General features: G+C 32.7%; 1 protein-coding gene and 1 non-coding gene across 2 annotated transcripts; both read left to right on the forward strand.

Moving 5' to 3' along the window:
• The first annotated feature begins 1502 nt into the window (after positions 1–1502).
• Positions 1503–23828, forward strand: LOC149895784 (P protein-like). The gene is made up of 17 exons (XM_090118547.1): positions 1503–1585; positions 10390–10568; positions 12416–12545; positions 12853–12892; positions 13539–13674; positions 14152–14297; positions 14924–15163; positions 15909–16112; positions 16782–16897; positions 17502–17640; positions 18194–18329; positions 18942–19144; positions 19430–19523; positions 20253–20395; positions 20935–21045; positions 22026–22173; positions 23120–23828. Exons 2-17 carry the CDS (start codon positions 10394–10396, stop codon positions 23296–23298), a joined length of 2340 nt encoding a protein of 779 aa, XP_089974673.1. The 5' UTR covers positions 1503–1585; positions 10390–10393; the 3' UTR covers positions 23299–23828.
• TRNAI-AAU (transfer RNA isoleucine (anticodon AAU)) lies at positions 13234–13307 on the forward strand. The gene has a single exon. It is a non-coding gene; the product is annotated as a tRNA-Ile (tRNA).
• Positions 23829–25038: the final 1210 nt, after the last annotated feature.

Consider the following 25038-nt stretch of genomic DNA (forward strand, 5'->3'; position numbering starts at 1 on the left):
TTCCCATTCCTGTGGGATTTACGGGATCAAAAGTAATTTTTCCAAATTTCATTGTAATCGGTTTAGTAGTATTCGCGTGAAAGAGTAACAAACATCCATCCTCACAAACTTTCGCTTTATTAGTAGGATGTAAGGAAAATGTTTTCTTTAAGACTGTCCTTTTATGAACTTGTTAAAATTCATGCTGACTGTGCCTTTCTCCTCACTCCTTTAACTTTATTGATCTTTATTTTAAATTATGTAGTTATATTTCAAGTTTTAAAATTTTGCACGCCTCATAAGCGAAGCGTTGAGGTGGGTACTACTGTCACTTCGCGCAAAACATCTGATTTTTCAAACTTAAAATGTCTTTTGTATCATACATTGCACTTGTAAGATAATACATACACACACATATTAAGAAAAAACACTATTTTTAACGTTCATGATATTTTTGATGTCATTTTTGTTATTTAAACTAGTTAAAAAACAGTTTAAAAAAGTTCTGTCTTGGACGTCCGTGTGTCTGTATGTGCGGATCCTTTTTCTTGTTAACACGATAGCGACCGAAATACTTTATTAATCGAGTCTTTTTTTTTCTCTTACGCTTGAGTATGATCAGGAATAGAACCCTTTCATTTTTCAGGGTCTGATTCGATGTGGTTTAATTGTTATTAAATAAACAAAAATAATAATTAATAAATATTTATTAAAAAAAAATTATGAGGCGTGCACTTTTGGATTTTTTTTAAAATATACTAGCTTTCCGCCCGCGTTTTTAAAGAAAATCCCGCACAGTTCCCGTTCACGTGGGATTTCCGGTATAAAACCTATCCTATGTGTGTATGTACAAAATTTCATTGTAATCGGTTCAGCAGTGAAAGAGAAAGTTATCCATTCTCGCATAATTTCGCATTTATTATATTCGTAGGATTAAACAAATAATGTATTCAACTGAAATTTATGATTAATTTTGTTTTTTTTTATTATTTATTATTTCACGAAACCGTAAATGCAAAATGCATTCACGATTTTATCGATTGAAGCACATCCCATCACTATCACCTTCTATCTATCTAAATACGTACCTATAGTAAAAATGGTGCCATGACTATATTGAAACGTAGCTTGTAGTCTATAGCTATCTCATTCTTTCTTACGACGTTTTCTTTAGATAGAGAGAAACAAATATATGTAAATTGTATACGCTCGATACAAGTACTCTATAGGTTTATTGCTCTGAGGAATCAATTGAATAGTATACACACAGAGAATACATATTATATGCATGTGTTATCTACATTCTACATTGATATGTAAATAAAATAAAAATCGTTTATTAAGCAAAAATACGTCCATATCGTTGTTATCATAAATTAATTCCAATTCCTTAACAATTAATTTTTCAGCCACGACGCCACAGATTAGAAATTAATGTTTGTTTATATTTTATCTGTAGTGACATCTGTCATATTTGACATTTGGCATTGCGTTTTGATATGTTTTCAATTTTGTTTATGATTTATCCCGCAGTCGATTTTCAAGTGTTATGAAATGCGCACGCGCGTTGAATCATAAAAAAAATATATATTTCATAGTTTGACAGGTAAATAACAAATTTTTATCAATAATTTATAATAATGTGATTGTGGCAATCGTGGTGGCAATTCATTTAATTTAAATTGCAGTTTAATTATAAGTTTAAGTAGTAACTAGTAACCTAAGCTTTTTTTTTATATTTTCCGAAATATAGGCAATAAAAAGTCTTTCAAACCTGAATAACAACAGGCAAATTAGTCCAGCATATTTTTATTTAGTGTTTAATTTTGAACTCTAAAATAAAGGTCACAGTTTTCAAGGTCATTTTTGTTACTATGCTCCTTGTCAATTAAATTTAATATATATATACATTATAAATAGGTATGTGTATATACACATAATATATATTTTATGCGTACCCAATCTAATTGTCATTATGTATTAATAATTTAATCCGTAGGTAGTTACTAAAAAAACTGAACTGGTTTTGATAAAATCGTAATATATAGGTACATACTACATAGTTACACCTAATTCACAATATTTTATCGTGACTATTCACGACATATTTTATTATTTATATATGAATAAGGTATTTAAACAAAAAATTAATCCGCATTCAAATGATCAGAACTAGAAAAATTGGCACCAGGTGCCTAGCTTTAAAATAATAAGGAATCATCAAAATCGGTTCACTTAGTCGAAAGTTCTGATGTAACAAACACAAAAGTACACTGTACAGTCCTCATTTTTTTTGGTCGGTTGAGGAAAAGGGTAAAAATTTTCAGTTCGTTTCCGATGTCGTTTATTTCAACTTTTGAATCATACAAACCATGTGTAAAAACGAAGGAATACTTACTTATGACAGGCCTAAAATAAAAATAATAAAATAAAAATTTCCTGTAGGTTCACCAATTCTCCGACAACTATAACAGTTTTTATTATTATTTTACTGTTTAAAAAGTTGCGTCTGTGCGTAGATTTTCGTATAGAATATTTTATTTTCCCGGGTCAAGAGGGAAGCCGGATCAAACTATATATATTTTTTGAGAACTATGTATACCTACTAACTAAAGGCTTTTCACGTAATTTTAACATTTGTAATCATTGAGATTCTAGGCTATATAGTATTTACTGTAATTTAACATTGTATAAGTAATTTCTTACTTTGTAATGTCGTAATAGAATGTATTAAAAAAAATGAACTTACACTTAAAATCGTAAACTATTTAGGTAGGTACGTAGGTAATAAATACTGTAAAATGAATGCGTTTCAATGATTACTGGCATTAATTTATAGTTATTATTATGATCGGAGAATTTATTAGTAATAATATTTCATTAAGGAACTTAATGAATAATGATGCTTTTATTAATAAACAAGATTTCCGCCCGCGGCTTCGCCCAGGAAAACCCGCATGGTTCCCGTTCTCGTGGGATTTCCGGAATAAAACCTATCCTATATTTTAATCCTGACCGCCTCCTTGGTACAGTGGTTGGCGCTTGAGCGTAGAACCGAGGGGTCCTGGGTTCGATTCCCGGTGGAGACGAAGAAAAAAAAAATGTCTCGGTCTGGCAGGACGCAGATGGCTGATCACCTACTTATCCCTAAAGAAAATCGATCAGTGAAACAGATGTATGAAACTACATATGAATAATGCATCTGCCCCTTACCCCACTACGGGGACACGGGACTTCACTTTTTTTTATATGTTAATCAAAGTTACCCTCTATATGTGTGCTAAATTTCATTGTAATCGGTTCAGTAGTATTTGCGTGAAAGATTAACAAACACACACACACATCCTCACCAACTTTTGCATTTATAATATTAGTAGGATTAGTAGGAATAAGATTCGTCTTGTGATTTCTGCTGCCGATATTATCGCGTGATTTTTGTGTACTTTTTCTTAACTTTACGCTCGTAATAAAGTTTATCAAGTTAAAATTATTATTATAATTCTTTCAGCCCGCGGATTCGTTTGCCTAAAACCTTATAAATAATATACTAAAACCTTCCTCTTGAATCGCTCTATCTATTAAAAAACCCATCATAATCCGTTGCTTAGTTTCAAAGAATAGTTACAGACACACATATAGACTGGGGTAGAAGCCTTTGAAAATAGTGAAAAGATAAAAAAAATCGCAGTCGGATGAAACCCATTAGAAAAGGAGGGGAATATGATAAAAATGTAAGGAAAAATAAATTACGGTCAATCCGAGTTCGGGAAGCGGGAGGGGGGAGCTTTTAAGAGGAAAAAATGGTTTCTCTCGATTTCCGACAAAACTACAAGTCCTATAGAAAAAAGTTCAATGGCAAAGTTGTAGGTAATTAAAAGTTCTACAACTTTTGTATTCACAATTTTTTCACATAACCTAAAAATTAAGGTGAAAAATTCAAAAAACCAAGTTTTTGGTCTTTTATTTCTATCTACTTCAAAATTTATTTTTTTTCTACGAAATTTCGTGGAAACTTACTTTATTATGTCCCAAATACACTGTAATTTATTTGATTGAAAATATTTATTTTTTCGCCTTATTTTGAATTAATACCAAAAAAACAACCTAATTTTCAATCGAAAAGTCACCCGTCAAAATATCAGCTTTTTTCAAAAACTTGGGGTGCTTTTTATTCATTGAAATCTCTACTTTCATATGGTGTAAAAAAAATAAACACCACCATAGTAAATGTTCTCAGGAAATGCATACAAACAGTCTGAAAATTAGCTTTTACTAAATCAGGCACACTTCTCGAACTACCTGAAATGTTTTTATCGACATCATTTTGCTTTTGAATATGCTGTAAAATATTAAACTTAGAACAGATAATTATTTTTCTTTTGAAATATTACCGAAAAGCCGATACAAGAGAAGATATAGAGTTCAAGAATTGTGCCTGATTTAGTAAAAGCTAATTTTCAGACTGTTTGTATGCATTTCCTGAGAACATTTACTATGGTGGTGTTTATTTTTTTTACACCATATGAAAGTAGAGATTTCAATGAATAAAAGGCACCCCAAGTTTTTGAAAAAAGCTGATATTTTGACGGGTGACTTTTCGATTGAAAATTAGGTTGTTTTTTTGGTATTAATTCAAAATAAGGCGAAAAAATAAATATTTTCAATCAAATAAATAACAGTGTATTTGGAACATAATAAAGTAAGTTTCCACCAAATTTCGTAGAAAAAAAATAAATTTTGAAGTAGATAGAAATAAAAGACCAAAAACTTGGTTTTTTTAATTTTTCACCTAAATTTTTAGGTTATGTGAAAAAATTGTGAATACAAAAGTTGTAGAACTTTTAATTACCTACAACTTTGCCATTGAACTTTTTTCTATAGGACTTGTAGTTTTGTCGGAAATCGAGAGAAACCATTTTTTTCTCTTAAAAGCTCCCCCCTCCCGCTTCCCGAACTCGGATTGACCGTAATTTATTTTTCCTTACATTTTTATCATATTCCCCTCCTTTTCTAATGGGTTTCATCCGACTGCGATTTTTTTTTGTTTCAAAAATTATCTACTCTAGTCTAATATGGCAGAAAGTGATTTCGTTTTTATACAGTGATAGGTATATCGAATTTAATATTTCACATACAGTCTTTATTATTTTCAATAATATGTATAAATTATTCAAAAATGTGTAAATTTTTAGTTACCATAACTTCAAGTTGCGTAAACAGATTAGCATGTATGATCTATAGATCTTTATTATTTGACCTAGAGTCTAGGTCATAGACTATATACAATTATTATATTGTTTATTAACAAATTGGCACTACTAAAATAATTATGTTAGCTGTTGGCAACAACAGTAGAACTTCAAGTTTAAACGCAAACAAACTGACAAACATTTAAAAGGATTTCACTTTAAAACTAACAACTCAATTAAACTTAAATTAACCTACAACTAGTGCACAATGGCCGGATTTTAAATCTAACATAATAAAGTAATTTACTATTATAAATAAAACTTATATGCTTTAATGCTCCTGCCACACTATGCTCCTCGCTCTGCTCCTCGCTCTGCTCATGGCTGCTGCAGCAGAGCCTCGGAGCAGAGCGATGAGCAGCGCGAGGAGCATAGTGTGGCCGGGGCATTACACAGAACCGCGTGGGAACGTTCCGTTCCCGTGTTTATTATGAATGCAGGGCCGTAACAAGACCTTTTTATTTTATATCTATATTTTACACTGCAGTGTATTGTATTGCTTTAAAAAATAAAGACATGTCAACAAAAATAACCATAATAATTCATACTTTAAATAAGGCATTTATGAATGAAGTATTTATTAAAGTTACGCACCGTGACAATGATATGAGCCATTGTTAACTAACCTTCAGGGTGCCTAGATACGTTAAATTATAAATACTAATCATTGTTCAAACTAAACTTTTTTTAAATCTGTATCCTTTGTAAATCTTACTAATATTATATAAACTAGCTGTCCGCCCCAGCTTCGCCCGTGGTAAATTAACGTTTTCTCTTCATAAGAATCATCCTCTCACGGGCAGCAGTTTGTAATTATTATTTTCCTTAATATCTTAGCTTATTAATTAATAGTGTTTAAAAGATCTAGATTTAAAACTAAAGATATAAAAGATAGCATTTTGATAAGACAGTTAAAATCTTTATACGACATAAACGTAACCAGATAATCAAGATAATGCATAATATTACTTTTATACTTATATGGCTCTGGAAAATATTATATATAATTATGGCATTAAAAAAATGCTGTTCTACTGTTCTGGCTAATTGAAATCTATATATGTATAGGTACGTAAAGGGAAAAAACAAAAATGGTCATACTAAGTTCCCTGGTTCATCTCTACCACAATCTTTACCTTGTGCCTACAGCTACGTAATAGATAAACATAATATGAGTAAAGATTATAAATTTTGAAGCGAAACTTCTTTAGGCGCATTGAGAGTAAAATTTCAAGGTCGCGTCATGGCGATACCGTCCCGTCATAGAGTAAGGTATATATTTGTATCTTTAAATCTTGCCTAAGAAGTTTCACTTCTGACACGTGTGCTCGGCACACACGCTCTTTTTTTGTAAAAGTATAAAAACGTACATTTTGTATGTACCTAAATAACAGGAACATGCATTCCTACAACATGCCTACATATGTTTTAGTAGGAATCGAAACTATACCTATCTCCGTGTGTAGTATATTGTCATAATAACCATCATCATCATAATCAATTTCTACGTCACACTAATCATCTATTCACAATAACTGAAAGTTATAACATCTGCTTGTAATATTATACCTTATGGCCTAGGTAGTAAATAGGCATAAGAACCTAGGTCAAACAATGTAGGCTATGAAGCTTATGTTATTGTAGTATCGATTTACATTTAATACAAGCTGAACCTAACAAGTTAATATTTAAGAAATTATCTCACCATTACGAAGCTACATTTTAACCGAGTTTCGGCTATGTTTAGCCGACTGCGAATGAAGGAGGGTTATGTTTTTTGAGTATATGTATGTGTGTATCTTTGGCACGCCCTACAAACCACTGCACGGATTTTTGCTTAAGGCTTATACATGCGCTAATAACCTTGACCATACTTGACGGATCTCAAACCTCTCCCGCTGCACCTTCTTTTTTCCTCGCATTGTGTATTTAAAAAGATACCAATCAGTGAAACAAAAAATCCTCGTCAGGCATGGGCGTAGCCACGGTGGGGCTACGCCCATGCCCTGGCTCTGACCTGGAAGGTACCTAACCAAATCTAAAAAAACTTAATTATCTAGGTACTGACTATAAAACTTAATATCCGTTATAAAATTCTCACTCGAAAGTTGTCAATACAAAAAAATGCGATCTAAACAAAAAGCTTGCGCTTTTATGTTACATGATTTAAATCACTTTTGGTTCCAGAAAAAGTAGTGTAGTACTATTACCCCATTCAAAGCTGTTTTTATTTAGCCAAATTTGCACTAAATTTCCCATCAAATTTTACTTTTGTTTTAGGTTAAGTTATTGATAGATCCAGGTGGAGCTACGCTCGCAATCTTACATAAAAGTTTTTGACCGATATCTCGGAAATTATCTATTTTAAGGCAAAAAATATTGGGATTTTTTTGTAGATAGTAAAATTTTACATCTTTTATACCTTGTAAACTTTTTTTGTAAAACTTTCCGTTTACGATTTAATGAGCCGGTTAATCGTTTTTGGCAAGTAACTCTTTAAATATTGGATTAATCAATGAAATGCATAGGCATTATCCATTTAGATTACTTTATTTGAAACTTTTTTTCTAATGCTTTTTGAGTTAAGTATTTAACGTTTGGCGAAAAATAGAAATTTTCAAGGTAAGTATGTATGTTTCGTATACAGGGTTCCCACTATTGGTATACTAAGCGCGAAGGGACTTGTAGTTTTGCATATACTGATCACGTAAAAAATACTTGAACAACAAAATTACATCAAAAAATTTTTGCTAAATTTTTCCTGAAAATCCATGTTTTCTTCTCTAATTTCGCGCAGCCGGCATAATATACCGCTTCGCTAATGTGAGCATTTTGTCTATGAAAACATAATCTTAAACGATAGGTCACGAGCTGGTAGCAAAGCTGGGCGGGTTGCTTGTTATGGGTGTACACATAGAGTTTTAAGAATTCATCTATTTGAAAAAAAACTGCGTCTGGAATTTTATAAGTATTTTTTACGTACTTAGCGTATGCAAAACTATAACCTCCTTTGAGCTTAGTATACCAACAGTGGGACACCCTGTATATTTCGTACAACTAAATAATATTGAGTAGTTATTTTATATTCGGATGCAAGAATAAAATAAAAGAAAATGAAAGGAAAATATTTAAAAAAAATGCATTAAAAATTTTTCTATAAGTAAAAAAAAATCAAAAATTTTGCCACTTGCAATGGAAAATTGTTCGTTTTCATTACATCCGTAAAAAAACTTTTGGCCTGCCACGTCACCCGCCGAGCGGCGGCATTTCTACATTATACGTAGAACAACTCAAAAAATATGGGCACTAGAAAAAAAATTTCAAGCTTTTGTTTATTCTCTACAATTTTTGTTGTAGAGAATAAAGTGATCTAAAAACTATGTACATACATGCATTTTATTCATTAACCCAATATTTTAACGATAAACCGGTTCATTAAATAGGCCATAAACCGTAAATAGTAAGTTTTACAAAAAAGTTTACAGAATATAAAAGATGCGAAATTTTACTTTCTACAAAAAAGTCTAACTAACTTTTCAAGATACCGGTCAAAAACTATAAGATTGTCTGTCAGCACTGTGTTTTTATGGTCAATAAGTGACCATTAACCTAAAACCTAAGCCTTAGAGCGTATACGCACCATGCGGGTAGCCGCATTGCGGGTAGCCGTCCGATGCGTGCGATGCGGCTACCGCAGACCGCACAGTGCGCATAGAAATGAATATTACGTACTTATTTGTGCTTGCGGTCAGCCGGACGGCTACCCGCAATGCGGCTACCCGCATAGTGCGTATACGCTCTAAAACAAACATGAAATTGGTTCGGAAGTGCAAGGTTTTGCTTTATTTATGTCTACCATTTGAAATGGTTTATTTTTCCATTTACATAGACATGTTTAGTACCTATATTTTATGGTAAAAAGGAATCATTTATTGTTTTAGAAAGATAAACTATATTATGTATGTATAATATTATAGGGATCAAATTTACATATACGGCTGTATCTTTTGTTTGTTTTGATTTTTTTCATTATTATTTCAGCTTAATACCGCCACGCGTTTTTGAAAAAAAAAGGTATTTTTAGACAGACAGACAGACGGACAACAAAGTCTGCCTGTCGGTTTGTCTGTCAACACACTTTTTCTCAGGAACACGAGGAGGTAGGTATCAAGCTGAAATTTATATCGAATACTCAAGTCTACGGTCTCTTAAAGCTGTGAAAAAATCAAACTAATAAGCCAACGCAATCAAAAGATACAGCCATTTTATGCTGTAAATTATCGCAAATTTCGACTTTCGCAAGGGAATCAAAACCTACATTGTACTTTCCGTGAACACAGAGTCTTGAAATTTGGTTAAAAGCCATGTCTTATAGCACAGATAAAGGAAAAATTGCTAAAACATACATTTTAGAGTTACAACATAATAAAAAGTAGGTTTGTTCGGAGCCCTCGGTGCGCGACTCCGACTCGCACTTGGCCAGTTTTTTTTTTGCCCCACCCTGTGCCCATGGCTAGCTACGCCCATGTCGTCAGGGACTGTTGTGTAACTGATAATTTATTAAACATAAAATTTTCAGAGTCAGCAGGTTACGAAGTTTATAGAGTATTTGCGGAAAAATCGATGACCACGGCACATTTTTTTTCTAGAAATCTATTAACTTTGGAAAAAAGTCCTCGCGAGCAATTAAAGATCAAAGACCATCCTATTTTATATATATTTTTTTCGGTATTGTGCTTTATGTTGTACCAGACTTTATAGAGGTTGAACATAGTCGAAATTGCCGGGTAACGCCTTAAGAGGTGTCGTTGTATTCGTAAATAGTGGTACATAGGCTACATAAATTAGAAGTCGGGTTTTTTGTTTTAAAAAACGTCTGGTTTTACCTTATATATCTATTGTATGCATATAAATTGAAAGAATAAAATCTATATTAACTAGCTGCTCCAGCAAACATTGTTCTGCCTTACTCTTTTCACTTAAGGGTATTAGATGTTACCCAATTCTCGAATCTATAACAATAGGCACACAAAATTTCATGAGAATCGGTCCAGTAGTTTCGGAGGAGTAACTAACATTGTGACACGAGAATTCTATGTAGGTATATAGAGAGAGAGAAGAATAGAAGATATTAATTATATTCATCATATTTATATTTCAGATAAATGGATCTATGGCGTCGTTTCAAAAAACCTCCCCGGGAAATAGACAAAAGCACATACTCTTTAGTGTCCTGTAGTGAACTGTCTCCAGACACATTGAAAGTATGGAATGGGTTACCAGATGAGATTAAAAAGGACCCGTCTTTGGAGCAAATAAGGCAGAAGTATGAAGAACTTGGTTGGTGGATATAATTTTTAGTTAGGAAAAGGATAGAATTAAAAATAGAAGAATTAAACTTCACTTTCACTATATTTAAAACAAAGTCGCTGTCGCTGTTTGTCCGTCCAGGGAATAAATCTTTAAAACTACTCAACGGATTTTGATGCGTTTGCGTTTTTAATAGATTTACAACGTTCAAATAGTTACCTACTACTTATACTGTATTTTCATACTACATATTATTATCTTCTTATAGGTATATAAAAATGAACCGGCTTCGCCCGTGGTACATGTTTACGTTTTCTCTACATAAGAACCATCCTCGTACTTCAAGGAATATAATAAAATAATTTGGAAAATCCAAAAGTGCACGCCTCATAATTTTTTTTAATAATTATTTATTAATTATTATTTTTGTTTATTTAATAACAATTAAACCACATCGAATCAGACCCTGAAAAATGAAAGGGTTCTATTCCTGAGCGTACTCAAGCGTAAGAGAAAAAAATAATTTGGAAAATCCAAAAGTGCACGCCTCATAATTTTTTTTTAATAAATATTTATTAATTATTATTTTTGTTTATTTAATAACAATTAAACCACATCGAATCAGACCCTGAAAAATGAAAGGGTTCTATTCCTGAGCATACTCAAGCGTAAGAGAAAAAAAAAGACTCGATTAGTAAAGTATTTCGGTCGCTATCGTGTTAACAAGAAAAAGGATCCGCACATACAGACACACGGACGTCCAAGACAGAACTTTTTTAAACTGTTTTTTAACTAGTTTAAATAACAAAAATGACATCAAAAATATCATGAACGTTAAAAATAGTGTTTTTTCTTAATATGTGTGTGTATGTATTATCTTACAAGTGCAATGTATGATACATAAAGACATTTTAAGTTTGAAAAATCAGATGTTTTGCGCGAAGTGACAGTAGTACCCACCTCAACGCTTCGCTTATGAGGCGTGCAAAAGACTCGATTAGTAAAGTATTTCGGTCGCTATCGTGTTAACAAGAAAATCCTCCGCACATACAGACACACGGACGTCCAAGACAAAAAGAAAAAAAGAATTATCGAAATCGGTCCAGTAGTTTTTGCGTGAAAACCATACATACATTCATACATACTTACAAACTTTTCCTCTTTATAATATTAGTATAGATATATGCAGAAGAATCAAATCACTAAATATTGGCTAAATATTACTTGTAGGACGTAGGTATAGAAATATGTAATTGACACCTACGAATATGGAGCTATTGTAAATGCACGTATATATTATAATTTTGCGTATGTTCGTCAAATCCGGTGATGGCGTATTTCTATAGGTATAGTGTATTTATAATTTGCTAGCTTTCCTCCCGCGGGTTTTCTCGCAAAGTACGCTATCTATAAGTATAAGAACAGAAAGCCACTTGACTAGGGGGGGCTGGTAGCTGTGCTCCGCGGTTTCTCCCGCATTGCTCCGCTCCTGTTGATCTTAGCGTGATGATATATAGCCTATAGCCTTCCTCGATAAATGGGCTATCTAACACCGAAAGAATTTTTCAAATTGAGCCAGTAGTTCCTGAGATTAGCGCGTTCAAACAAACAAACCCTTCAGCTTTATAATATTAGTATAGATTAGAAAAGGACTACACAACCGAGTTTTTTTCACTTGTACATATGTACAATACAAAGCTACTACGTTATTAATTCTAAGAGAAATTTGTTTTTCCAAATAAGTTAATTGGTAACGGGCGACAGGGCAATGGGCGTTTATTTTTATTGAAAAGAATTAAAACTACATTGTATTTAAATTAAATTTTAATGGTAAACTATATATTTAAAATATTGAATAACTTCTTTGGCCTTTTTAGGTAATGGTGACAAATTATCAAACCAAGGCATCGAAAAAATAGCAAAATTCACCATCAACTCTGATCCCATTTTGGACAATTGTAGAGAAACAACACAGGAAGAGTTCCATCTTGAAGAACATGAGAATGAGTAAGAGTACTTCTCTTCTTACCTCTTTTTTAAAGTGAAAATTCTTTTGAGAGTAAAGTTTTAAGCATACCGTCACATCATGGAGTAAGGCGACGATTTTGGTATCTTTGAATCTGTCCAAAGAAGTTTCACTTCTGACACGTGTGCTCAGAAAAATCAGTCAGTCAGCACAATTTAACTTTTGTACAACAATACCATATATTCTTTGATAATGTCTGCTAGCTTTAGCCACCAGCTTTGCTTATTATTATATTCTGATAGAACTAAATAGATTTTTTCAGTTTAAAAATTAATTGTTTTTTTTCAGCGTTCATATGTCTCCAGAAGACAGAAGAAAACAAGCACAGGTAGGTATCCTATTATAAAATGATAAATAATAGCACATATCTTAATCATAATAATATGTATATATACATATAAATCTCGTGTCACAATGTTTGTCCTCAATGGACTCCTAAACCACTTAACCGATTATAATAAAATTCGCACACCATGTGCAGTTCGATCCAACTTGAGAGATAGAATAGTTTAAACATGTAGGTACCACGGGCGAAGCCGGGGCGGACCGCTAGTATTTGTTAAAATTTCCATTATTCTTATGATAAAGGCATGATATACAGTAAAAATAATTATACGAATGATGTAGCTTACATTTTTTGTGAGTATGTTTTTCACAAACCTACGCAACGGCCCATTAGCTCAGTTGGTTAGAGCGTCGTGCTAATAACGCGAAGGTCGCGGGTTCGATCCCCTCATGGGCCATATGTAATTTTATTGTTTTTAACTACGTTACTACTACCTACTTTATATAATTAATTTTACTTCAGGTACAACAACGAATTAAGTCATAATATATTATGCTCAGTAAATTAAAACGGGTTTAAACGGTGCTTTATTCTACCTTGTATTTATTTAAAGTATTGAAAATGTTACTTGAATTCCTCATCATATGTTAAATTATTTAGTTATAATAATCCAGTATTTTTCTTTTAGAAAAAAAGGACAAAACACTATATAAAAATGTCCTTACTCCTCGGCTGTTGGGTTTTCTTTACCTGTGTGTTTCTAACGTATAATGAAAAACACGAGAAATTTATAACTACAGCTATTATTCCTGGAGAAAATAACAGTAAGTCATATTTAATTTATCTAATATCGCAGATAATATTATACTAACTAGCTGTTGGCCGCAGCTTCGCTTGCGTGGAAAAGATAAATTTACATGATACAAACTTTAATCCCCTATTTTATCCCCTTGGGAGTAGAAATAATCAAAATCCTTTCTTAGCGGATGCCTCCGTCCTAACATCTACCTGCATGCCAAATTTCAACCCGATCCGTTCAGTGGTTTGGGCTGTGCGTTGATAGATCACTATGTCAGTCAGACACTTTTGAATTATATATATTTTGATTTTTCCTATATAACTATCTATATTTTCTTTTTACTCAATTTATACATTGCCAATCTTATACTAATTTATAAGACAAATCCTATACAAAAGTTTTCTGGCAGAGATTGCTAAAAGCTATTTTTAATAATTTCCTTGTTTTTATATTGTTATACTTACATTTATATTTTTCTAACTACCCACACTTTCTGTTACAGATTATACAATAAACATATCAAACACAGATACGGTATTAATAAAATTAACAGGCCCGTTTATAACCGAACAGGCTGAAATTAAAATGAATTCTACTGTTTATGACCAAGCTGAAAAATTGATAGCGTGGCTTGAAAACGAAAATGAAGTAAGTGTCTTTTTAACACGCATATATTAGCTTCACCTGTATGTTTGTATGTAACCGACTCCTTTAGACTCGATTTTGACCCACTTTAATCGGACAGATTTAATTCAGACTTTGTACACTTATCAAGGATCGGTGATAATACAATAATTTCATGAGTTTTTAGTGCTCATAAAACTGTATTAAATATTATCTTAATATATATAAATCTCGTGTCACAATGTTTGTCCTCAATGGACTCCTAAACCACTTATCCGATTATAATAAAATTCGCACACCATGTGCAGTTCGATCCAACTTGAGAGATAGGATAGTTTAAACATGTAGGTACCACGGGCGAAGCCGGGGCGGACCGCTAGTTAAATATATAATTTTGTCTTCGCTTGTTTTTCATGTCCTTTATAATGTTAAATTATGTGTGTTACACAAAATATTCATTGAAGTGTGCATCAATTATATATATAATGAGTTTTTAAAGAGACAATTTAAAAATATAGAGCTCATAAAAAAACCTCTTTTTTATTATTATATTTGGCTATTGTAAATGTATTGGTTTTTAATAAAAAACCATATGAAGCACATTAAAAATCTCTTGTATTTTTCTTAAGTTCCTATTTATTCTCTTCCAGATCACACAACCATGGAAAATATTGCTCCAAAATGATAAACTAACAACAAATGTAGAAACAAGAACACATTTATTTCGTACAAATAACACAAATTTAAATTATAATTTATATTTGAATACAACGACATCTAGTGTCATAGCTTTTAGTATGAGTTTCAGTTTAGATCCGCTAGATGGCAGTGTTGGAGTTATATATGCAGTTTTATTGTTATGCGGCTTGTATGTGCTTATTATTTTTGAGGTAAGTAGTTTATTATATACAAAATAACTTAGAATATGCTCGCTTGGTAGGTAGTTAAGTTTTTTTTTATTATTATTTCAAGGGTAGTTAAAGAAATGATAATATCATCTTATGAAGAAAAAAATCTCTTCACGGATTTTATATTCTTCGGATTGGGAAATGAACTGAACTTTTTTTTGTATAACTGTTTTCCGAAAAAAGAACTCTATTTTTTATGAATTTTTTATTACACATACCAATAAATGCTTAGTATCCAGATGTCTCAAAACCTCTAAATCTTTCCCTTAAATAAAAAAAAAATACTTAATTAGCTTTCCACACACGGCTCCGCTCGTAAAAGGAAATTCTTCCTATTTCTAGACAAAAATAACGTCATAATAATCCTAAGTAACGACGTGAAAGAATGACAAACAAACACACTTTCGCATCCCTATTAATATTATAACACTGGTCACTGTCTGACCGTTTGTCTGTATGTCTCTTTGCTTGAGAAAGGACATAGGATAGGTTTTATCCCGGAAAATCGAAGAAGACAGGAACTGTGCGGTAGTTGAAGAATTTCCGGCATAAAACCTATGTCCTTTCTCAGGTTTAAAACTATATTAGTAACAAATTTCCTCCAAATCGGTTCAGCTGTTTAGGCGTGATATAGAGACTAACAAACCGACAGACAGAGTTACTTTCGCATTTTTAATATTAAATATTAATTAGTTTACCGATGTACAATAATAATATATGATTTTAGATAATAAACAGAACAATGGCCGCCTTGTTAATATCTACTACATCACTCGCGGCATTATCTTTAGTGGGCGAAAGACCAACTTTACCGGAAATAATATCATGGCTTGATATAGAGACACTGCTTCTGTTGTTCAGTATGATGATATTAGTAGCTATTATGGCTGAAACCGGTATCTTTGATTATTTGGCAGTTTTCACTTTTGAGGTTAGTAAAAGTTTTAATTTAAGAATAAATAAAAATAAATAAATATTCCAGGACATTTTTCACACTCGGCACGATCGGATCTGATCCCATACTAACCTTTCGCTTGTGTTATGGAAACCAGATGGCTGATAAACATACATATATAATTTTAAATAAATACTTATATAGATAATTAACACCCAGGTCCCAGACACAGAGCAAATATCTATGTTCATCACACAAATATTTGCCCCGGGTGGGAATCAAACCCACGAACTCTGAAGGCTTTGAAGGCACTACCAACCAAGCCAACCGGTCAGTCATTGTTTTTATGAAACGTTTTATTTAGGTATTTAACTGTGAATAATTACAAAAAAATCTAAGTATATAATTTCCTTAACCATGGTGATAGCATGTTAACAGACACACAGACAGACACTCGGAGTTAATCATTTATGAATTTAATATATATTTACATTAAACTATGAAATTATATTATACTAGCGGTCCGCCCCGGCTTCGCCCGTGGTACATATTTATGTTTTCTCTACATAAGAACCATCCTGGTACTTCAAGGAATATAATAAAAAAAGAATTATCGAAATTGGTCCAACCATTCTCGAGTTATGCGCTTACCAACACATTTTGCGATTCATTTTTATATATAAGAAGATTAATTTAACTTTTCAGGTAACAAAAGGAAGATTATGGCCATTAATCTATCTCCTATGTCTAATAACTGCAGTATTATCAACGTTTTTGGATAATGTTACCACTGTACTATTAATGTCGCCTGTTACAATAAGGTTATAAATAATTTTCATATTTATACCTGTATAAACAATGTTGCATTCCTTTCAATATTATTTATGTTAATAAATTGTCCTAAAAGCACATTCTTGATTTTTATCCTACTAATATTATAAATGCGAATGTTTGTATGTTTGTTTGTTGCACGCAAAAACTCTTGAACCGTATTTCATGAAATTTGACACGCACACAGAGGGTAATTTGGATTAAAATGTTTTAATCGATAACGGGAATAATGCGGGGTTTCCTTTGACTACGCGGACGAAGCTGTGGGCGAAAAGCTAGTTTATAATTACTCTTACAGCACATATTTTTTCAAATGTTTTATTTGAAGCACCATGAAATAGAAAAATCCTGTTCATCAGTCAAATATTATTACAATTTATTACAATTTATATTCATGTAAAAGTAAACTCAAACTCAAACATTTATTTATTCAATTAGACTTCTTCCAAAAGCACTTTTGAATCGTCATTACATATTTTTAACATTTACCACCGATTCGGAAAGCAGTATCTACGGAGAAGAACCGGCAAGAAACTCCATAGTTGCTCTTTTAAAATCATGTCAATATTACAATTTAATAACTATAATCCCCAGGTTATGCGAAGTAATGGACCTCGACCCAGTACCAATATTAATGTTCATGGCGATATACAGTAATATAGGAGGCACAGCTACTCCCGTAGGAGACCCTCCTAATGTGATTGTGGCTTCTAACCAGGCTGTTATTCATTCTGTGAGTTTATTTATTACACGCACACATACATACACACAAACACAAACACACCCAAACGCACGCACGCACTCACCCACACACCAACTCATCACTCTTTAACAAGTTACTGTTTTAAATATACATATAATTGATAATAATTGTAAAACTCGTAATTGGCGTATTGTATCATAGATATAAGTAGATTAAGTCAATACTGTAAGCTGTGTAGTTTTCAAATAAATAAATAAATTATATTTTTAATACTAGCCTTTGCGCCCGCGGCTTCGCCCGCGCAGAAAAAAAACCCGCATAGTTCCCGTTCCCGTGGGATTTCCGGGATAAAAACTATAAAATGTCCTTCCTCAGGTCTCAAGCTCTCTGTACAAAATTTGAAGTAAATCTATGCAGTACTTTTTGAGATTAGCCCGGACATATCTATATATGTCTGCATACGAAAGATCGATATTATTTCTTCTCGATATTGTTTTTTTTATTTGAATGCATTTGAAATAAATACAGTATGAAAGTAAAATTTTCTGATATATATAATATATTTTATTTAAATTTTTTACAGGGAATAAACTTTGTAAACTTCACCGCGCACATGGCTCTTGGAATAGTGTTTGTTGTTATACAGACGTCATTGCAAATCAGGATTATGTATAGAGATGTGAATAAACTACGGTTGAAGGTGCCTAGAGAAATTCAGGGTAAGACTTTTTACATGTTTTGAAATGAAACTTCTTTAACCGCTTTGAGAGTAAAATTTCAAGGTCGCGTCTTGACAATACCATCACGTCATGGAGTAAAGCGATTTTGGTATCAATGACTCTTGCCTAAGAAGATTCACTTCTGACACGTGCTCGGCACACACGCTCAACATTAATAGAAAAAAATGAAAATAAAATAAGATTGAATATTGTAGTTATTAACCACTATATTTTACCAGTAACGTTGATATAATTTACTTTCTTTGAAAATATATTTGGTACATGCAATAGTTTTTTGTTAGCTCCCTTTTTTGTAATTTTTATAGGTTGGCTTGGTTGGTAGTGGCCCTGCCGTCCAAGCCAGAGGTCGTGGGTTCTATTCCCACCCGGGGCAAATATTTGTGTGATGAACATAGATGTTTGCTCTGTGTCTAGGTATTAATTATCTATATAAGTATATATTTAAAATTATATATGTATGTTTATCAGCCATCTGGTTTCCATAACACAAGCGAAAAGCTTAGTATGGGATCAGATCGTGCCGTGTGTGAAAATTGTCCTGAAATATTTTAAAATATTTATTTATTTATATACATTTAAAAATACTTTCAGAATTACGTCATCAAATTTCAATATGGCGTCGGGCGGCAGATTCTTTACCGCACTTAAGCAATGGTGTTAATATTGTCAGAGAGAGATTAGAGAGAAAAATAACTAAATTAAATAAACAATTACATGCTATGGTCAAGGAGAGGAATAAAAGAGCCTGTCCCAAAGATACTTTTAAAAGTACTTTGGTGGAGTTGAAAGCAAAGGTAATGAAAAAAAATTGGTTGTCTGTAAAGTCGGTTTACTGACGATAGTTGAACGTGACAACGTCCGATTGTGCTTCTTTGTCGCTCGTTCCGCGCTCTCGCTTGCACTTCAAGCCTTACATGGAACGCCTCAGAGCGAGGTAACGCCGCATGAGTCATGTTTTTTCGTGCTTGCAACCGGCTCTATCGAATTATAAGACGTTGTCACGTCAAAAATCTACCAAAAGTTCCTACATCTCGAAATTAGACATTTTCATAAATGTCGTTAAATTTTTTTTTTTTCAGTATAAAATACGCGATAAAACTCTTCTTATCAAATCTACAATAGCTATTGTGTTTGTCGTCACCGTTTTCTTTCTACACTCTATTCCTGAATTAAGTAAGTATAAACTATACTAATTATTTATTCGTTATTACATAAATTTCTTAAAAATTAAATAGAGAACAAATTGTAAGTTTGCCTGTATAATATTAACATGAAAAATAACATTCATTGAAATTAGTACCTTATTCCGTGGCAGTAATGTTCAAAGTCGATTGTATCATTCGAAAACTCTGCCTAATACATTAGTAGGCAGAGTTTTATTTCGGACAATTGTTGAAATTTGAAAATGAAAGATACCAAACGACTATAAACTTTACTGGCACGGAATAAGGTGTTAATTTTAATTAGTTATGAAACGTCTCTCTATTATAACAATATGTATTTCTTTTGAAATTTGACGTATTTGATGTTCTCTAGGTATAAATGTGTTCGAAGTGAAACATCTTGGGTGTGGCGCGTTGAGAGTAAAATTTCAAGGCCGCGTCATGGCAATACCGTCACGTCATGGAGTAAAGCGACGAATTTGATATCTTTGAATCTTGCCAAAGAAGTTTCACTTCTGACACGTGCACTCGGCTCACACGCCCTTTTTTTCTTTTATCTACTCTAATATTATAAGGGTAAAGACTTTGTTTGACTGCGACCAACATCATGTGTTGCAATCAACGTTGCAACAGTATTCCTTTTGAAATTTGTCGTTTTTAGGATGTCTTGTTCAAGTATATTTTATATATTAATTAATACATACTATATTATTATTTTATATACGCAATTTTATTGTAGATAGAGTATCCCTTGGCTGGACAGCGTTCCTAGGAGCAATATTACTCCTAACTCTAGCTGACAGAGACGACTTAGAGCCGATCCTACATCGCGTAGAGTGGTCCACTCTACTGTTCTTTGGAGCTCTGTTTGTTTTAATGGAGGTAAGTAATTATATTTTAGGGGGAAATTAAAAATAAAATTTTCAAGTACAAATTATTCCTAAAATCGCTTGCCACATTATTTTATATCATTCATTAAGTCATAATTTCCGATAAAATTATCTAAAGTAATGGGCTCTCTTCACAATCGTTGGCCCTACAAATGATGTTGTTGTTGTTGTTGGCCGACATTTCGACGATTATGAATAAACATCTACAATGGCGATAATAGACATTTAGGCTCTACACTATCGTGATTGCCTCTACTCGCCCAAAACTGCCCATTGTGAAGAGGGTCCATTATAAATTTAAAAAAAATTTGTAGGAAATTATTACTTAATGAATATATATAATAAAATAATGTAGCAATCGATTTTAGGAATTATATACATTTCCTAGCAATTGTATACAATGACAGATTTAATACATTTCCGGTAACAAATACATTATACATATAAAAGGAAAAAAATAGGCCCTAACGTTTTATCGAATGAAGTCATAGACACAATTAGAATAGATATTAATTATTTATTATTTTACAGGCATTATCCAAATTAGGTTTAATTCTCTACATCGGTGGGTTGATGGAACAGCTTATATTGCAAGTTGACGAAACTTCGAGATTGGCTGTCGCTATTGTACTAACTTTATGGGTAAAGTATAAATATTTATTTAATAAACATTTATTTTTTACGAGATTTCCTTTTACGAGCGTTTTGAGCCATTATACAGGGTGTCCCACCGTTGGTATACTAAGCTCAAAGGAGGTTATAGTTTTGCATACGCTGAGTACGTAAAAAATACTTATAAAATTCCAGATGCATTTTATTTTCAGATAGATGAATTCTTAAAACTCTATTTGTACACCCCTAACAAGCAACCCGCCCAACTATGCCGCCCGCACGTGAGCTTTCTTTTAAGATTATGTTTTCATTGATAAAATGCTCACATTAGCGAAGCGGTATATGCCGGCTGCGCGAAGTTAGAGAAGAAACCATGGATTTTAAGGAAAAATTTATCAAAAAATTTTTGACGTAATTTTTTTGTTTAAGTATTTTTTACGTGATCAGTGTATGCAAAACTACAAGTCCCTTCACGCTTAGTATACCGATAGTGGGACACCCTGTATATTATACCAGATGTGCTCCGCGGTTTTACGCGCATTGCTCCGAGCTCCGCTTCTGTTGGTCTTCTTTATAGCCTTCCTCGATAAATGGGCTATCGCTAACAATGAAATAATTTTTCAGAATCAGACCAGTAGTTCCTGCGTGTATATTATAACACAGGGTGTAATCGTTAAGTGTGCACAGGCGACTTTTCCGTAACTATTAAAGATAACAAAAAACTTTAAACTGATATCGAAATTACTTAAACTAATGAGTAAAATGGATAAAAATTTATTATGGCCATTTTACTCATTACGTTAAGGACTTTCAATATCAGTTTTAAGCTTTTTGATATCTGCAATAGTTACGGAATAATCGCTTGTGCACACTTAACGATTACACCCTGTATAATATAAGTAGTTCCTGAGATAAGCGCGTTCAAACAAACAAACTCTTCTGCTTTATAATATTAGTATAGATAGTAAATTAATAAATAATATATAAAATATAAATAATATATTCCCCAGGTATCAGGCACATTATCAGCGTTCGTGGACAACATACCGCTCACCACCATGATGGTGCGAGTGGTGGTAGCAATTGGGAACAACCCCACTTTGGGGCTCCCCATGGGACCCCTTGTGTGGGCCCTTTTGTATGGCGCGTGTTTGGGGGGTGAGTAGGAAAAAATTATATATAATTATATATATATATATATATATATATATATATAAACTCAAAGGTGACTGATATAGTGATCTATCAACGCACAGCCCAAACCGCTGGACGTATCGGGCTGAAATTTGGCATGCAGGTAGATGTCATAACGTAGGCGTCCCCTAAGAAAGGATTTTAGAAAATTCATCCCCTAAAGGGGTAAAATAGGGGATAGAAGTTTGTATGAAACTTTTTATTCCTTGGATGTATTTGCATGAAATTTAGCACACATATAGAGGGTAACTTGGATTAACACATAGGATAGGTTTTATCCCGGAAATCCCACGGGAACGGGAACTATGCGGGTTTTCCTTAAAAAACGCGGGCGAAGCCGCGGGTGGAAATCTAGTATAATATATTTTGTACAATATAAAGAAAAAGGAAAAAAATATTTTCAGAAAAAGGTAACGGACGAAAAAAAATATTTAAATTGACTGTTACACAAGAAAAATAGAAATTAAGAAAAATTTATATTAAATATTATGTGTATTAGTTTGACTGTTAAAGTTATAAGAAAAAGTAAGGTGTATAGGTATACTATTTAGGCAGGAAATACAAATATGTACTAATAATGTGTTAATGTATGGGTATGTTGAGCTGCTGAAAACTTTTTGTTAATAAATTATTTTAAACATAACTGAAAGTAACATTCCAGATACCTACAGTATAATATTATGGTGTACCTATTATTTTCACATAGATACTCACGGCGTATTTAAAAAATATGCTATTGTTTCAAAAACAGTGGAGAATAGAAACATCAATATAATATGTATTTTGTTTGGTTCTTCCAACTTCGTAGAATTCATGATTCACTTTATTAGAATGTTTGTATGCAATTAGGTATTTAAGACTTATATTTTTCTTATCTAAATCATAAAAATCTCTTTTCTCTCACTTTCAGGTAATGGCACTCTAATAGGAGCTAGTGCGAACGTAGTATGCGCGGGAGTGGCCGAACAACACGGCTACAAGTTCACTTTTGTGAAATTCTTCAAAGTCGGCTTCCCGATCATGATCGGCCATCTTGTCGTGTCAACTGTTTATCTTTTGGTGTGCCACTGTGTTTTTGAATGGCATTGATAATAAAATAATAAATAAAAATAACTATATCGGCCTAATTGAGAACATTTTTTTTAAGTTGGTTAAAAAAACGTGTGTGCACACGTGTCAGAAGTGAAACTTCTTTGTAAAAAATTAAAATCGTCGCCGTTCTCCATGACGTGACGGAAATTTTACTTTCAACGCGCATAAAGAAGTTTCACTTCAATAATTGATAGAAATATTACGGGCCCTCTTCACAATGGGCAACGATGGGTGAGTCGAGATAATCATGATAGTGTAAGATCCAAATCTCTATGATCGGCCATCATTGCACAATGCACATGTTTGTTCACAATTACCGTAAATAGCGGCAAACATCGACGATCATTTGTTGGGCCAACGCTGCCCATTGTGAAGAGGACCCATTATATTGATGATACAAACTAAATTACGAAAAGAATTTAATTTATAAAACTGTAGAAACTATACTATACTTACTTAACTATACTTTTTTAGATTTTAAGAATGTTATGTCATAAGTTGACTCAATTATGCAAAATAAATTGTACAATTAAGGCCCTTCGCTCATGGAGCTACTCAAAAAGAACTAGTCACAAACTCAAATTACTAACGAGTTGCCTGAGCGTCACAGCCCATACATGTTCTATGGAGATTCGCACACGACGCGACTAGTTACTAACTGGTGAGTAACGCGTTAGCAACAAATCACGCGCGACGCGTCGTGTCGGTCTCCACGCTACTGGTTGCCCGAGTTTCTTTGTTTTTTATGATAAAAATGAACGAGCAAACATTGACAAGTGACTGAAACCTTATAACTTGAGTAGCGTTGTATGCGAGATACAATTTGTAACTGGTTTGTAATCGTAATTACTGATTAGTTCAGTCATTTTTGAGTAGCTCCATGAGCGAAGGGCCTAATACTTAATACTTAATAGTCGATGTTAAATTTAATACTAATATTATTGAAAATCAATATATATATGTACTACAATATATGTATTATCCGTCCATCAATCGATTTTACTACACTCGTAGAACTACGTAGAAGAATATAATAATAATATTTCGCAAGTCTATAAGTACAAAGACTGCAAAATTGCAATGTTTTATTTTACCTTATTTTATGGTTAGGATGTCGTGTCATTTGTCTCATATTTCTGAAATAATAACGTAAGAGTAACTAAGTAATGTAGTAATGTGCACAATTTTTATTATTAAAAGCACAGAAGCGCATGTATTTTGTCAGATATTGTAACTATCGATATAAGTTTTCACTTTAATATTAATTTTAAAGACCAAAAATACCAATAACAGAGTACAATAACTAGCTTTATCAAATATAATAATGTTAAGAACCATTGTTTTTATTATATTGTATCAGTTAAATAAATATATTTCTGATTACTTTTTGGTTTTATTTTATATCACCTAAGCTAACTTTACTCAATTTCATATTATATAGTTACCATATACTTAGTACTTGCTTTCCCAGGAGATGTTGTTCTGCCCTATTGCCCCCTTTTCGTATTTTCTCTCCGTATGAAACTTCATTGTGCCTGAACAAAAATATTCAGAAAAATATAGGCGAATTGCTCGAACCGTTCAATGTATGAGATTGACGTTTGATTTCGACGACGACGACGATTGATTACGTCAATCTCATACATTCATAATCTATTCTATTGAACTTTACGCTAATAGAAAGCCACTTGTCTAGGGGTCTGTTGTAAATTGTGATTCAAAAACATTAAATTAAAA

This window comes from Colias eurytheme, chromosome 30, assembly GCF_061535395.1.
Source record: "Colias eurytheme isolate Ceu_HAF_F1 chromosome 30, ilColEury1 Martin Lab GWU primary, whole genome shotgun sequence".
Taxonomy (NCBI): Eukaryota; Metazoa; Arthropoda; class Insecta; order Lepidoptera; family Pieridae; genus Colias; species Colias eurytheme.